General features: G+C 41.4%; 1 protein-coding gene across 6 annotated transcripts in view; it reads left to right on the top strand.

Moving 5' to 3' along the window:
* The window catches only part of LOC121278767 (microtubule-associated protein 4-like), a 376,105-nt gene that overhangs the window by 344,283 nt on the left and 16,630 nt on the right, over positions 1–15,192 (top strand). For all 6 annotated transcript variants that reach the window (XM_041189187.1, XM_041189191.1, XM_041189192.1 and 3 more), the window contains 3 exons: positions 8,494–8,586; positions 9,723–9,804; positions 11,193–11,305. In XM_041189187.1, coding sequence (XP_041045121.1) covers positions 8,494–8,586; positions 9,723–9,804; positions 11,193–11,305 — 288 coding nt within the window. The remainder of the gene's footprint in view (positions 1–8,493; positions 8,587–9,722; positions 9,805–11,192; positions 11,306–15,192) is intronic.

The following is a 15,192-nucleotide window of genomic DNA, read 5'->3' as shown; positions in this document are numbered from 1 at the left end:
TGGCTTGCCAGTCTGTAAATGCTCAAAGTGTGGTTAATATTGCTGCAGGCGCAATAGATGCATGGGAATATGATGTAGTGGCGATAACTAAGATCTGTCATAAAAATTAATATTGCTGGGTACAAGATATTCAGGAAAGATAGTGATGGTGGAGATGTAGCAATGAAACATTACATTGTTAGAAAGAGAGAATGACCTTGAGAGATCAAAGACAGAATCTGTTTCATTGGGGGTGAGAAACAGTAAAGGAGCTATTATGCCACTTGGTGCATTTTATAGGTCCCTAAATAGTGGGAAGGAGATATTGGAGAAAATGATGCCAAAAAATTACTGAGAGGGACAAGGACTACAAATAAGTGATAATGTGAAACTTTAATGACCCCAATATGTCAAAGTACTGGAAGATTGCAATTGTTACTCTTGTTCAGAAAAAGTGGAGGAGGATTTTTTTTATTCTTTCATGGAATATGGATATCATTGGCTGTGCCTGCATTTATTGCCCATCCTTAATTGTTCTTGAGAACTGAGTGGCTTGCTAGGCCATTTCAGAGTCAACCACATTGCTTTGGGTCTGGAGTCACATGTAGGCCAGACCACGTAAGGACAGCAGATTTCCTTCCCTTAGTGAACCAGATGGAGTTTTACAGTGATCAACTCTTTTCTTCTCTGCCGATGCTGCTAGACCTGCTGAGTTTTTCCAGGTAATTCTGTTTTTGTTTTGGAGTTTTACAGTGGTCATTTCATGGTCATCATTAGACTTTTAATTCCAGATTTTTTTAATTGAATTCAAATTTTACCATCTGCTGTGGTGGGATTTGAACCTGGGTCCTCAGAGCATTACCCTGGGCATCTAGAGTACTAGCCCAACTACCCCACCGCCTCCTATAAGTCAGACAGTTTAATGTCAGTGGAAGCACAGGGAAACATGTAGAAACAAACTGGGAGAAATTAAAGGCACTTGAGGAAGGACTAATAAAGGAGAGCTAAAACAGAACAAAAACAAAAATACCTGGAAAAACTCAGCAGGTCTGGCAGCATCTACGGAGAGGAGCACAGTTAACGTTTCGAGTCCATATGACTCTTCAACAGAACTAAGGAAAAATAGAAAAGAGGTGAAATATAAGCTGGTTTAAGGTCGGGGGGTGGGACAAGAAGAGCTGGATAGAGGGCCAGTGATAGGTGGAGATAACCAAAAGATGTCACAGACAAAAGGACAAAGAGGTGTTGAAGGTGGTGATATTATCTAAAGGAATGTGCTAATTAAGGGTAGAAAGCAGGACAAGCAAGGTAGAGATAGCCCTAGTGGGGGTGGGGTGGGATGAAGGAATCGAAAAAGGCTAAAAGGTAGAGATAAAACAATGGATGGAAATACATTTAAAAATAATGGAAATAGGTGGGAAAAGAAAAATCCATATGAATTATTGGAAAAAACAAAAAGGAGGAGGAAAATCGGAAAGGGTGTGGGGATGGAGGAGAGAGCTCATGATCTAAAATTGTTGAACTCAATATTCAGTGCGGAAGGCTGTAAAGTGCCTAGTCGGAAGATGAGGTGCTGTTCCTCTAGTTTGCGTTGAGCTTCACTGGAACATTGCAGCAAGCCAAGGACGGACATGTGGGCATGAGAGCAGGGTGGAGTGTTGAAATGGCAAGCGACAGGGAGGTCTGGGTAATGCTTGAGGACAGACTGCAGGTGTTCTGCAAAGCGGTCACCCAGTCTGCATTTGGTTACTCTCCAATGTAGAGGAAACCGCATTGGGAGCAACAAATGCAGTAGACTAAGTTGAGGGAAGTGCAAGTGAAATGCTGCTTGTAAGGAATGTTTGGGCCCTTGGACGGTGAGGAGAGGGGAAGTAAAGGGGCAGGTGTTGCACCTTCTGCGGTTGCATGGGAAGGTGCCGTGGGAGGAGGTTGGGGTGCAGGGGGTGATGGAGGAGTAGACCAGGGTGTCCCGGAGGGAACGATCCCTGCGGAATGCCGCTGGGGGGTGAAGGGAAGATGTGTTTGGTGGTGGCATCATGCTGGAGTTGGTGGAAATGGCGGAGGATGAGCTTTGAATGTGGAGGCTGGTGGGGTGATATAAACCGGATTTGTTTTTTGATGATGACAAGGTGGACAAGGGCAGTGCAATTGAAGTGTATATAGACTTTTAAAAGGTCTTTGATAAAGTATCACATATTAGGCTTGTTAGCAAAGTTGAACCCATGGGATAAAAAGGGGCAGTAGCAGTATGGATACAAAATTGGCAAAGGGAATGAAAACAGAGTTGTGGTGATGAGTTCCCTTTCAGATTGAAGGTAAATATACAATGGAGCTCCCCAAGGTTCAGTACAAAGACCATTGACGTTTTTGATGTATATTAATAACTTGGCCTTGGTGGAGGGCAAAATTTCAACATTTGCAGATGATATGAAACTTGGAAGTGTAGTAAACAGCAAGGAAAATAGTAATAGACTTCAAGAGGCCATAGGCTGCTGGAATGGGTGGGAAGATGGCAAATGGAATTCAAAGTGGAAAAGTACGAGGTGATACATTTTGGGATGGAGAATCATAAGAAACAATGCAAATTTAAATGGTACAATTTCAAAGGGGCTGTAAGAAGAGAGACATATGTGGGTGTTTGTGCACAAAACTTTGAAGTGAGAGGACAAGGCAGTTAATAAAGCATATAGGGCCTTGGGCTTGTAAACAGGCATAGAGTACAAAAGCCAGGAAGTTGAGGTATAAAAATATTAGTTCAACCTCAGATTGAGTATTGTATCCAATCCTGGGCATCACACTTTAGGAATGAAGGCATTGGAGAGGATATGGAAGAGATTTACTGGCATGCTTCCAGGTCTGAGGGATTACAGTTAATATGGATAGCCTAGCGAAGCTGGGGTTGTTCTACTCAGAGCAGTGAGGGGTAAGAGGCAATTTGATAGAGGTATTTAAAATCATGAAGGGTTTAGATGGTGTAAATAAACACAGTTTCCAATGGTGAAAGGGACAATGACCAATGGACACAGTTTTAAGATGATTACTGAAATAACCAGAGGTGACGTGACAGAAAACCTTTTTACGCAACATATGGTTAAGACTTGGAATGTACTGCCTGATAGGATGGTGGACATAGATTTAGTAATAACATTCAGATTTAGTAATAACATTCAGATTTAGTAATAACATTCAGATACTTGAAGAAGAAAAAAATGCAGGAATTTGGTCAAAGAGCAAGGGAGTAGGGCTAGCTGAACTGCTCTTTGAAAGAATTGGAGCAGATCTGATGGGCTGAATGGCCTCCAGTGCTGTACTATTCTTTGATTCCTGCCCTTTCACAACCCCTGTCTCTAGCCCAAGGATGCAGCTTTACACCAAGTAAGAACAGCTAACAAACCTGATGCTGAGCAGGAAATCAGCACGCCTATAATTGCTGAGCCAACAAGGAGGCATCCATTGTTTATCCAACTGATACCGTAAATTGGGCTGAGAGAACAAAGGCGTTGGAGGCTGAAATTTTTTTCTTTGCCTGTAGATGTTGTTTTAAGCTCTGCTACAAGGGGAATGGAGATAAAATCCTTAGATTTAAAAAAATACTGTTAGGACTCTAATTATGCTGTTTCCCGCTAATCGGTTTTTGAATAGTGTAGTTAATGCTTAATATTATGGTTACAAAGAGTAGGGTGTGTTTTTGTTGCAGTGATTCATATAGATTAGAGTTTGAAGGTGACAGACCTCTCTCTTTTCTCTCATTCGACTGATTTGACATCACAATGTGTTTGTGGTGGGAGGAGGGGAATGAGTAGAAGCATCCAGATGGTGCTTTAGCAGCAATGTAATAACTGTTCAGAGGCTATATTAGTGATGGAATCTGCTGGTATTATAATTGAAACAATGAGGTTCAACCCTGCATGTAAGATTAAATATTGCACTGAAGACTTCTGTTCAAATGAGAGTCGTAGTTAAGGGAGACATTAATATTTGTAACAGATGAGCTATTTTTAAGATGGAGGCAGGGAGAAAAGAGGGTAAGAATATGAAAAAATTGTTGGAAAACATCTGTACTTATGGGAACAGATATCAGGAATAGGTAGCATGTATATTAATCTTTGTATAAACCTGTGGTGATGGACTTGGGGGAGTGGAATTACAAGTGACTGTATGCTCCTTGTTTGGAAGGTGGATGGGAAGGGCTGGAGGGATGTGAGCCAAGGACCTCTCCCAAACACTATCCAGTGGCAACCTGATAGGAAATGTGTGCATGACGGTCGTGATGTAGGGGTTAACATATTAGCATGGATAGAAGATTGGCTGGATGGCAGAAAGCAAAGAGTATGCATAAATGGGATTTTCCTGATTGGCAAGATGTTACGAGTGGAGTCCTGCAGACGTGTACTGGGGCCTCAACTTTTTACAATTTATATCAATGACTTAGATGAGGAGAGCGAAAGCATAGTAGCTAAATTTGCAGATGACAAAAAGATAGATAGCCAGGAAGTTGAGGTATATGTTATGAAGAGGGCATGAGGAAATTGCAGACAGATATAGATAGGTTGAATGAATGGGCAAAGATTTGACAAATGGAGTATAATGCGGGAAAATATGAAGTTATTCACTTTGGCAGGAAGAATAAAAAAGCAGAGCATTCCTTAAATGGGGAACGATTGCAGAATTCTGAGGGACAGAGGGATCTATGTGTTCTAGTGCATGAGTCACAAGAAGTTAGTATGCAGGTACAGCAAGCAATTAAGGCTAATGGAATGCTATTCTTTGTTATGAGAGGAATTGAACATAAAAGTAAGGATGTTATGCTTCGGTTATACAGGGCATTAGTGAAATTTTGGTGAAATTGTGTGCAGTTTTGGTCTCCTTATTTAAGGAAGTATGTAAATGCATTGGAAGTGGTTAAAGGAAGTCTACTAGATTGATACCTGGAATGAGCAGGTTGTCTTATGAGGAAAGGTTGTACAGACTGGACTTGTTTCCACTGGAGTTTAAAAGTGTGAGGGGTGATTTGATTGAAGTATACAAGATCCTGAACGGTCTCGACAAGGTGGACGTGAAAAGGATGTTTCCTCATGTGGGTGCATTCAGAACTAGGGGGCACTAGCGGTTGCCCTTTTAGGACAGAGACGAGGAGAAACTTTTTCTCTCAGTGGGTTGTGTGACTTTGGATGTCTCTGCCTCCATAAGTGGTGGAGGAGGGGTCATTGAATATTTTTAAGGCGGAAGTAGATACATTCTTGTTGGGCAAAGGAATCAAAGGTAATCAGGGGTAAATGGGAATGTGGAATTCAAAACACAAGCAGATTAGCCATGATCTTATTGAATGGCAGAGCAGGCTTGAGGGGCCAAATGGCCTACTCCTGCTCCTGTTTCTCGTGTTCTTAAGTTTGGGTAGCTTGCTGACGTTATCTGGCCTCATATGATAACTAGGATACTTAGGCAATGACAACAGAGTGACTGACGTCCCTGGCAGTCCAGCATGAGTATGTGCCTCTAAGAAAAGCAGGAAGAATAAAACACTGAGATTTTTTTTGAAGTTGCTTAATTGTAAACTGATATCCACTTTGCAACATTTCTGGGCTTGTATTGGACAAGATAAAAAGCTTTCATCATTCCTGGCAGCTGTCTCTGGTGCATATAATGATCTGGAGCTGGCCTCCATGTACCTGCATGGATGCAGACGTAGTTTAACTATTTGGGGGTTGCGCAGTTGGGTGTACTCATGCACTGAGGTAGTGTGCCAGTGTTCTTGACTCACTGGCATCACCTTGTAACCATGCTTACTGGGCAAAACTATGAGATCCAAGAACCCATTTGTCGGAAGGTCATGGCCACTGGATTTGCAGGAGTGGTGAGTTTAACCAGAATCAGTGTGTCAGAAATCAACAGCATTTCTGTAAAGTAAATGTGCTCTCAGTTCACTGTTTAACTGTATTGCGAAATCTCCAAGTCCAGGAAGAATACCACATGACAATGGGCTTGTTTCTTTAAACCTTCCTGGGACTGTGCTATTTTCAACATTTGCTGCTGTTATGAAAACAAACTGCACTTAGAGCTCTGACGTGACACATTTTAAGAACATGAGGGTCAGGAAAACACTGACTCTGTTCCCTTTTCAAAGAGCACTGCCGTTATCCATTTTTTTTTGCCATATCCCTCAATTGCTTCTCTCTTGTAGGTGGATCCAATTGCTTGTGAACCTCTTGCCCATTTAGTGTCCTACCCCAATAGATTATCTCACAGCTCAGTGTCAACTGCAGCTCATTGGGAACCACTCTCATCTGAGTCAGAAAGTTCTGGGTTAAAACCCCACCTCAGAGACTTAAGCTTCAAAATTCTAGGCTGATTCTCCAGTGTAGTACTGAGAGAGCGCTGCACTGTTGGAGGTGCTGTCTTTGGAATTAGATGATAAACTGAGGCCCTGACTGTTCTCTCAAGTGGGCGGAAAAGTTTCCATGGCACTATTTCAAAGAAAAGCTGGCAAGCTATTCCCAGTGACCTGCAATATTTATCCCACAATCAACATTACGAAGAATAAAATTATCTGGTCATTATCATATTGCTGTCTGTTTACAAATTGACAGCCATATTTCCTATATTACGGTAGTGACAGCATTGCATTGGCTGTAAAGTGCTTTAGGTTGTCCTGAAGTTGTAAAAGGCAAGTCTTTACCCATAAGTGAAATATATTCACCTGACTTCCATTTGTAGCAATTATCATCCTAAATTTTTAACCTGATACTTGGTAATCATGGAAGCTTCTTGATCAGATTATTCAATTTGGGTGAATTCTGTAAATGAGTCTCCTGTCTCATTCAGAAAAAAATTGGAGTTTTTAAAATGTGCAGACCGCGTCATTCAAGTTTTGCTTCAGTCTAGCTTTATGTTAAATGAAACAACTCCACTTATTTAACTACAGGACAGTCCAAATGCCAGTGTTTGGCTCCCATTCCGTACCAGTACAGCCAAGTCTGACTTTCCGCTAGTGGTGTTTTGGCAAATGTCGAAGAGGCGTTGTGGATCAGCCACTCTCCTGAAAGAATTCTATTTCAGTCTTCAAATTTTCCAGTTTCTTAGTCTAGCAGAAAATCAAATTTGAAATTTAGGCTGATTTTGGATTCTGATTATAAGCAACTGCAACCCAACCAATCCTGATGTGAAACAGGGTAAAGTGAGACCAAACATTGCTCCAAATTTTATATGCAACCTTTGTTTGTTCACCTTGAAGCTGATCTAGAGCACTAATATAAGCATCATCATAAGCAAAAAAGGCAGATACTGGAACTACACAAACCTGTTAGCATCCGAGAGGGGTAAACACTTCTGATGAAAGGCCCTATGTGAACCAATGCATTTGTCCCTTTCAGATCCTGCCTAGCCTGACTTGCATTTGTATAATGCCTTCTCACATCCATCAACAATGTTCTGTTGCACTTAAGAGTGAATTATTGTGAACATAGGAATTACTGGATGAGCAACAATCCAGGTCTATCCAGTTTACCTTCTACCATCTACCCAGTAGTTGTACGAAACACTGATGATGGAGTTATTACTGATCATAGCAATCAATCTTCATCAATTCATCTACAGCAGACTTATAAATAGAGAAAGGAAGTCCCAGTGCTGAAATAGATTGGGAACCATAAATTGAAAGTGACCAAACAAGCTACACTTTCCATCTATCACCTCTCAAATTACACGTACTGTATCCCAAGAAGGTAATGACCATTGTTACGAATGCAAACTTCAAACAACAGTGAGATGAATGATCAGTTTATCTGTTTTAAGGATATTGTTTGAGGGAGGAATATTGGCCTGGATGCAGGGAGAACTTCTTACTCCTCTTCAAATGCTCCTCTTCTTGGCATCTTTAAGATCCATCAGAGTGGATAGACGAGGCTATATTCTTACTTCTCATCAAAATGATGGCACCTTTAATAATGCAGCACGGTTCTAAAGAACAGGTTCAAGTCCAAAGTTGCTTGATGTTCGTGTTTGTCTTTCCACTACTTTCTCTCTCTTTCTCCCTCTCTTCCTGTATTCTCAATTTTGAGTCCTGAGTAAGTTTAGGCAGGAGGGGGCACAAGATTTGAATTCTGACGTCTGCTTTGCTGCTAACAAAAACATAATGGAAGACCTATAATACTGCGAGATCATGGGGAGGGGAATTATTTCATATTTTGGAATTTTTCATATTTGGATTGCATTTTAGAAATATATCTAGTTGTTGGTCTAAAACTAGCTATGGAACAAATGGCACTGCGCCTTATAGCTAGAGAGGGTTAATCATAAACCTGGACATGACCAGGGAGAGGAACTGGGACAGCAATTTATATGATTGTATTATATGCTTAACTGAACTGATTTTTTTTCTCTACATAATGTTTTCTTGAATTTTAATTTTGGAGTGTAAATTGTCATATATACAGCTGAGGATCCTTAAAGACAGCTTTTGAATCCTTTATTATAAAGGAAACTGATGTGGAATTGATTTGTTCCAATGTGTCTTAGGTCCAGATTGTGAACAAAAAAATTGACTACAGTCATGTGCAATCAAAGTGCGGCTCCAAGGATAACATTAAGCATGTTCCTGGTGGTGGCAATGTGAGTATTGGCTTTTGGGCTCTCTGCCCTAATCTCCTTCCATTTCATTGTTATCTCTAGGCTTATTTGGTCTATGGTACCACTGCTATGTAGGAAAATGTTGCATTTACAAGAAGTGTATAAGGCAAGCACATACCATTGCAACCACCACTAGTGACTAACCTGCGTCTCTAGTGCCTCACCTTAATATTGTCCAATTCCAAGGCTCCTCCTACATAATACAAGTTAGAAAGGACAGAATCTACAGTTGGATCTTTTTCTACCGTTCCAGTCGATATGGAAGAAAATCTCATATGCTTTACTTTAGGTGAGTGCCCAGACTATGGCCTATTGGGTACATGCAGCTCTTGAACCCTACAATCCAGCTCACTAAGTCTTGTACTAAGTTTTTTACTTACTGGCTTGCTGTATTTGAATTTTATGGGCCTGGAGGTCCGGAAGGAACCGTCCTTAGTGCTGGTGGATAAATGCTAAATCAAATCTGTTAACATCGACAGCTCTGCGGACAATTGAGACTAAGTTGCCATGAGAAGTTGGTGGTGGGCTGCCTTGCAGTTTGGAGCAACTGAGTGGTTTACTAGGCCACTTAAGAGGGCAGATGAGTCAATCATATTGGTGTGGGACTAGGGTCACATAAACCAGATCAGGTTTTCCCCTGAAGGACTTTAACGAACCAGTTTTTTAATGATAATCAGACAACTCCATGACCACTTGTCCTGATGCTTCTTATTTTAACTGAACTCAAATTATAAGATTTGAATGAAGGCTTATTGCAGTAACATACCACTATGCAACTGTACTGTGAAAGCCAATCTCTCTTGTTCATTTATTCTCTCGTCATATTTGGAATGATTGCAGTGTTTTTATTGCCAGTACCTTGCTCTGTAAATTATTCAAAACATTTGTCAGTCTTTGGATAAAAAAGCCATTCCTGATAGGTTTAATCTTTATGTCCCCTGGCTCTAGTTTCTTGGTTTAATTGGGAGTAATATTCTAGATTTACATTATGCAGTTTAATAATTTATATGCTTTGATGAAGTGCATCATTTGCTGACATGGTTCTCGTTTTCTCTTCATCTTAAAGATATTGAAGCATTGATATGATTTATATTTTTTTTAATTCTTCATTTTTTTAGGTGCAAATTCCAAAAGCGAAGCTGGACATGAGCCGTGCATCTTCCAAATGTGGATCCAAGACTAATCTAAAACACAAAGCAGGTACTATTAATATATTCCAAAAAACTAAACCCAAAAATTGAAACTTAAAGCCTTACATTTAAGCAACATCAAATCATATCTCTCAAATATATAATGCATTACTTTGAAGTGCAATAACTGTTCTGCAGGCAAATATGGCTATCCAAATCCCACACAAAATTTAAGGCACAGCAGTGAGTTCTTAAAATGACCTTTTAATCTATCACTGGTGACAGCAGATATACAAGGAATGTTGGCCAGAATACTTGGGAGAACTCCCTCTTGGACAGAGCCATGGGATCTTTAATGGGCCTTGGTTTAATTTCTCATCCAAAACTCAGTTACTTGCGCAATGCACTCCCTTAATAATGCGTAGGAGACTATGCTAAAATCCTGGTGTGGAATTTGAATAAAGGCCTGTTTTGTCTATTTATTCCACTCCAGCAATGTGAAGAGGATTACAGATTGAACCCAAGATGGAGCCAGCAGCAATGACCTTTTTTTTCCCTAAACTGAAATTTATCTCTTCACCAATAGACACTTTATTTTCCTATCACCCTCAATTTGACATGTCGATCCTTTTCCCACTGAACATCCATATGCACTTCTCAGCAAGAATCCTGGTTGACTTCCTTAGCTCCCTAACAACTTTAAGGTTGACTAGTGCCTGAGCTGCTGCCTTGTAGGTTAGGTTACTTCACTTTGGTTCGAAATTGGGTGCCTTAGTCTATATAATTTAGAGCCACAGCAGGTGATGGATTAATATAATAAACCATCAGGGACCTGTAACATTTTTGAGTAGGTATGGGTTCACATCAACTCCAAGATTTGAATGCTTAATCTAGACTGCCTTTTCAAAACCTTATGAAGTGAGTGTTGCATCATTTGAGATTTTTTTCCCTTCAAATGTGATGTTAAAACTCAGACCCCATTTGTCTGTTCCACTAGTTAATTTGAAGGAGTACAAGAAGTTCTTGTGGTGTCCTGGCCAACATTCCTCACTCAATTAACACCGACAACAAAAAAATTGATCAGTTGTTGTATTAATGATTGTGGGATGCTACTAACATAGAATGGGTGTTGTTTTTTCTATATAAGCCACTGTCCTTCAAGCATAATTCTTTTGAAAAGGTGCTATACAGATGCAGGCTTGTAAATTGAGTTCACCTCTTCCTCTGTCTGCCTATGTCATCCGTTAAATTATCTCTTCCCACTGCTGCCCCCATCCCCTCACACCTCACCTCCCCCTGTTTAACACACACTGGAAACAGGTTCTATATTCATCCCTATCTGGATACATCCACAACTTCTGTGTCACTTATGTTTTTGAAATCTATCCTAAATTTAGAGTTGTGGTGGAGAGCAAAAAAAAATGTGCATAAAGTTCTTTCTTTACAAACTGTTTTTAGGTGGCGGGGATGTAAAGATAGAAACCACCAAGACTGATTTCAAAAACAAAGCAGAGTCAAAAATCGGGTCCTTGGATAACCTGAACCATACTCCAGGAGGAGGCAACGTGAAGGTGAGGCAATGAAGGGTGGCAGAAACTAGACCAGTATAGTGACTGAAAAAGCATCAATGGTCACACCAGTTGTGAGCAAGGGCTACAGAACTTGTTCTTCTTTCTCCTCTAATTTGCATCTTCCTTGCTCTGCAGCCTCTCCAAGTTTATCCCTACTTTTCTATCCTCTCTTAATGGTATTGACACCTGTGCTGGATATGGGGATCCACAGATGATGCTGGTGACCAATTGGTACTTCACAAAAGTGGTTGTTATTCCTTTAAGTGGTGTGGAGCAGCAAGAACTTTGAGGTTATCAAAAGAATCTTTATACTGTCCTCACCTGAAATCTGCACGCGTATACTTCCGGTAGTGGAAAGCGATCGAGGACACTGGGAAATGTTTTTTCTTTTCCCCCAATCCCCTTAACCCAAGGGTATTGAGGCTAAATGTAGTGTTCCTATCTCCACCCCAACTAAGGTCAACCTACTCAGCAGACATTGAACTTATTTTGCTCAAAAGCTGTCTTTATCAATTGATCCATTTTAATAAGTAGTTACCTCTGCCCCACCCCACCCCCAACCTTAGACTTCTAAGAGTGTGTACCACTTGCAATGGGGGAGAAGGAACCAGAAAGATGGGCAAGTTGCTCCTTGGCACTTGCTAGTCAAGAAGCTCAACACTACCTAGAACAAATCATTCTTCTTGAATATCACCCGTCCACTGGCTTAATCATCCACTTTCTGAACCATCAGTTGGTATGGCTACAGCGTCTACTTTTTACACGCTGTCCTCGTCACTTATACATATTTATTAAGACATTGATTGATGATCAGGGCCTAAAGCTTTGCCACCCTGAATCGGGCTTTGGGGTAAGGGAGATGAAGTTGGATGGTGTAGCAAAGAACAGACCTAGAAATATCAGTGGAATGTGATGCAGGAATGGAGGTTATCACAAGCTTCCATTTTTTTAAGCGTCCAAAATATCACTTGTACATTTTTGCATAATGATTGAAAAGTTAATCAAGCAATAATTTTAAATGCTTGCCCTCCATGTTTGAGATTCTGTAGTGTCTTCAGCTGAAGGAACTTTAGCTCAGTTGTTGGGCTGCAGGGCCATGGTGGTGGCCCTTTCCACTGGCCAAAAAGGTGGGAGAAGTGGGAGATCCTGCCATAGTCGTTTTCGGAAGCCATGAACGGATTAAGTATTAATCAGGTAGTAAAGTGCCTGCTGTCAGATCTTCCATGCCTTTAGGGATGAAGATCTTACCTCCAAGAGCTGCTAGCCAATCAGAGGGCTACCAGCTCTTTGGTCCTGGCGAGGGGGTGAGGTTTGGGGGGAATGGGGTTTTGTTGTGGAGGGAAAGCAGGGGGCTTTTTCAGCAAGGGTGACTCTTGCTACTGGAGGGGCCCTCCATGGACCACAGCGTTCCCGATCAGGGAAGGCCCCACCCTTCATGAGCCTGGAAGGAGGCTACCAACCTTTACTAGGTGACCTCTCCACATGACATATCACCTCCCTGCTGCTGGTGGAATATCCGCAGTGGTGGGATGAGGCTCTTAAGTGACCTTCCCCAACTCTGACTTATCAAAGGAAGTGAAGAAGATGAGGCACTCCACCCCCTGCCTTTCCTCCTTCCCAAAGGGTAGGAGCAAGGGTCCCAATACCGATCCCTGGAGAACTCCACTATAAACCTTACTCCAGCCTGAAAAACATCCATTAACCACTTCTCTGTTTCCTGTCACTGAGTCAATTCAGTAACCCTGTTGCTACTGACCCTTTTATTCCATGAGTTATAACTTGTCCAAAAGTCTGTTTTGCGGCACTGTATCAGATGCCTTTTGGAAGCCCATGGACATCATATCAACAGCATTACCCTCATCAACCCTCTCTGTTACCCCTTCAAAAAACTCCAAATTGGTTAAACACAGTTTTCACTTAAGATTTCCATGTTGGTTTTCCTTAACTCGCATTTGTCCATGTGGCTATTAATTTTGTCCTGAGCTATTGTTTCTAGAAGCTTTCCCACCCCCAAAGTTAAACTGTAGTTGCTGGGGTTATCTTTACACCCTTATTTGAACAAGAGTGTAACATTTGCAATTTTCCAGTCCTGAGTCGAAGGAAGACTGGAAAACTAAGACCAAAGCTTCCGCAATTTCCACTCTCACTTCCCTCAGTATGCTTGAATGCATCCCTTCTGGTCCTGGTGCCTTATCCATTTTAAGTACACACAACCTACCTTCTCAGTATCAATTTTAAACCCTTCCAAGTGTCTGAATTACTTCCCCTTTCACCAACATTTTCTTCCTTTGTAAAGACAGATGCGAAGTATTCATTTAATACCTCAGTTATGACCTCTACCTCCATGTGTAAATCCCTTTTTTGGTCCCTAGTCAGCCCAACTCCTCTTTGTACTACCTTTTTCTTATTTATATGCCTATAGAAGATGTTGGGATTCCCTTTTATGTTAGCTGCCAGTCTCTCTTCATACTCTTTCTTTGCATAGAGTCATAGCGGTCTACAACACAGAAAAAGGTCCTTTGGCCCATCAAGCCTGCGCTGGTCAAACAAGTGCCTAATTATTCCAAATATTTCTTAAATGTTATGAGGGCATCTGCCTCTACCACCCTTTCAGGCAGTGAGTTCCAGATTCCCATCACCCTCTGGGTGAAAAGATTCTTCCTCACATCCCCTCTAAACCTCCTGCCTCTTACCTTAAACCTGTGCCCCTTGGTTGTTGATCCCTCCACCAAGGGGAAAAGTTCCTTCCTGTCTACCCTATCTATGCCCCTCATAATTTTATACACCTCAATCATGTCCCCCCTCAATCTCCTCTGCTCCAGGGAAGCTAACCCCAGTCTATCCAATCTCTCCTCGTAACTAAAGCTCTCCAGCCCAGGCAACATCCTGGTAAATCTCCACTGCACTCTTTCTAGTGCAATCACATCCTTCCTATAACGCGGGTTCCAGAACGGCACGTAATACTCTAGCTGTGGCCTAACCAGCATTTTATACAGTTCCAGCATAACGTCCCTGCTCTTAGTTTTTTTCAATTCCCTTTGAACTTTCTATTTTCAGCCCGGTTCATGACTGCATTATTTACCTGACATCTGTCATAAGCACACTTTTTCTTCTTTATCTTAATCTCTATCTCCTTTATCATCCAGGGACCCCCCCTTAGTGGGAATATACCTGGACTGTGTCCAAACTCCTCTTCTTTAAAAGTGGCCCAGTATTCAGGTACCGATTTTCCTGCCAACCTTTGATTCCAATTTATCTGGCCCAGATCCATTCTTACCCCATTGAAGTTGGCTTTTCCCCAATATCCTTAACTCAGGATTTTTCTTTGTCTTTTTCCATAGCCAGCCGAAACTTTATGACACAATGATCATTGTCCCTTAAATGTTCTCCTGCTGATACTTGATCCACTTGGCCCACTTCATTCCCAAGAACCAGGCTTAGCAATGCCTCTTTTCATGTTGGACTGGGAACCCACTGTTGTGGAAAATTTTCCTGAATACACTCTGGGAACTCTTGCCCCTCTGTGCCCTTTACATTACTACTATCCCATTTGGATAATTAAAGTCTCTCATTATAACTACTCTATAATTCTTGCACCTCTCTGTAATTTCCTTGCAAATTTGTCCTTCTACATCTTTCCCACTAGTTGGTGGCCTATAGACTACACAGAGCTTTTTTGTTCCTTCACTCTAGCCAAATAACTTCTGTCCTTGAGTCCTCTGTGACATCCTCTTTTTTCCAGCATTGCAATGCTTTCCTTAATCAACATTGCCACCCCTCCTGCTTTTCTTCCTGTCCTATCTTTCCTGAACACCATCATATATCCAGGAATATTTAATACCCAGTCCTGCCCTCCTTTGAGTCAAGTTCCTCTTATAGCTACATTA

The sequence above is a fragment of the Carcharodon carcharias genome, chromosome 6 (genome assembly GCF_017639515.1).
Source record: "Carcharodon carcharias isolate sCarCar2 chromosome 6, sCarCar2.pri, whole genome shotgun sequence".
In the NCBI taxonomy this organism is placed as follows: Eukaryota; Metazoa; Chordata; class Chondrichthyes; order Lamniformes; family Lamnidae; genus Carcharodon; species Carcharodon carcharias.
This window is presented reverse-complemented; position numbering and strand designations above follow the sequence as displayed.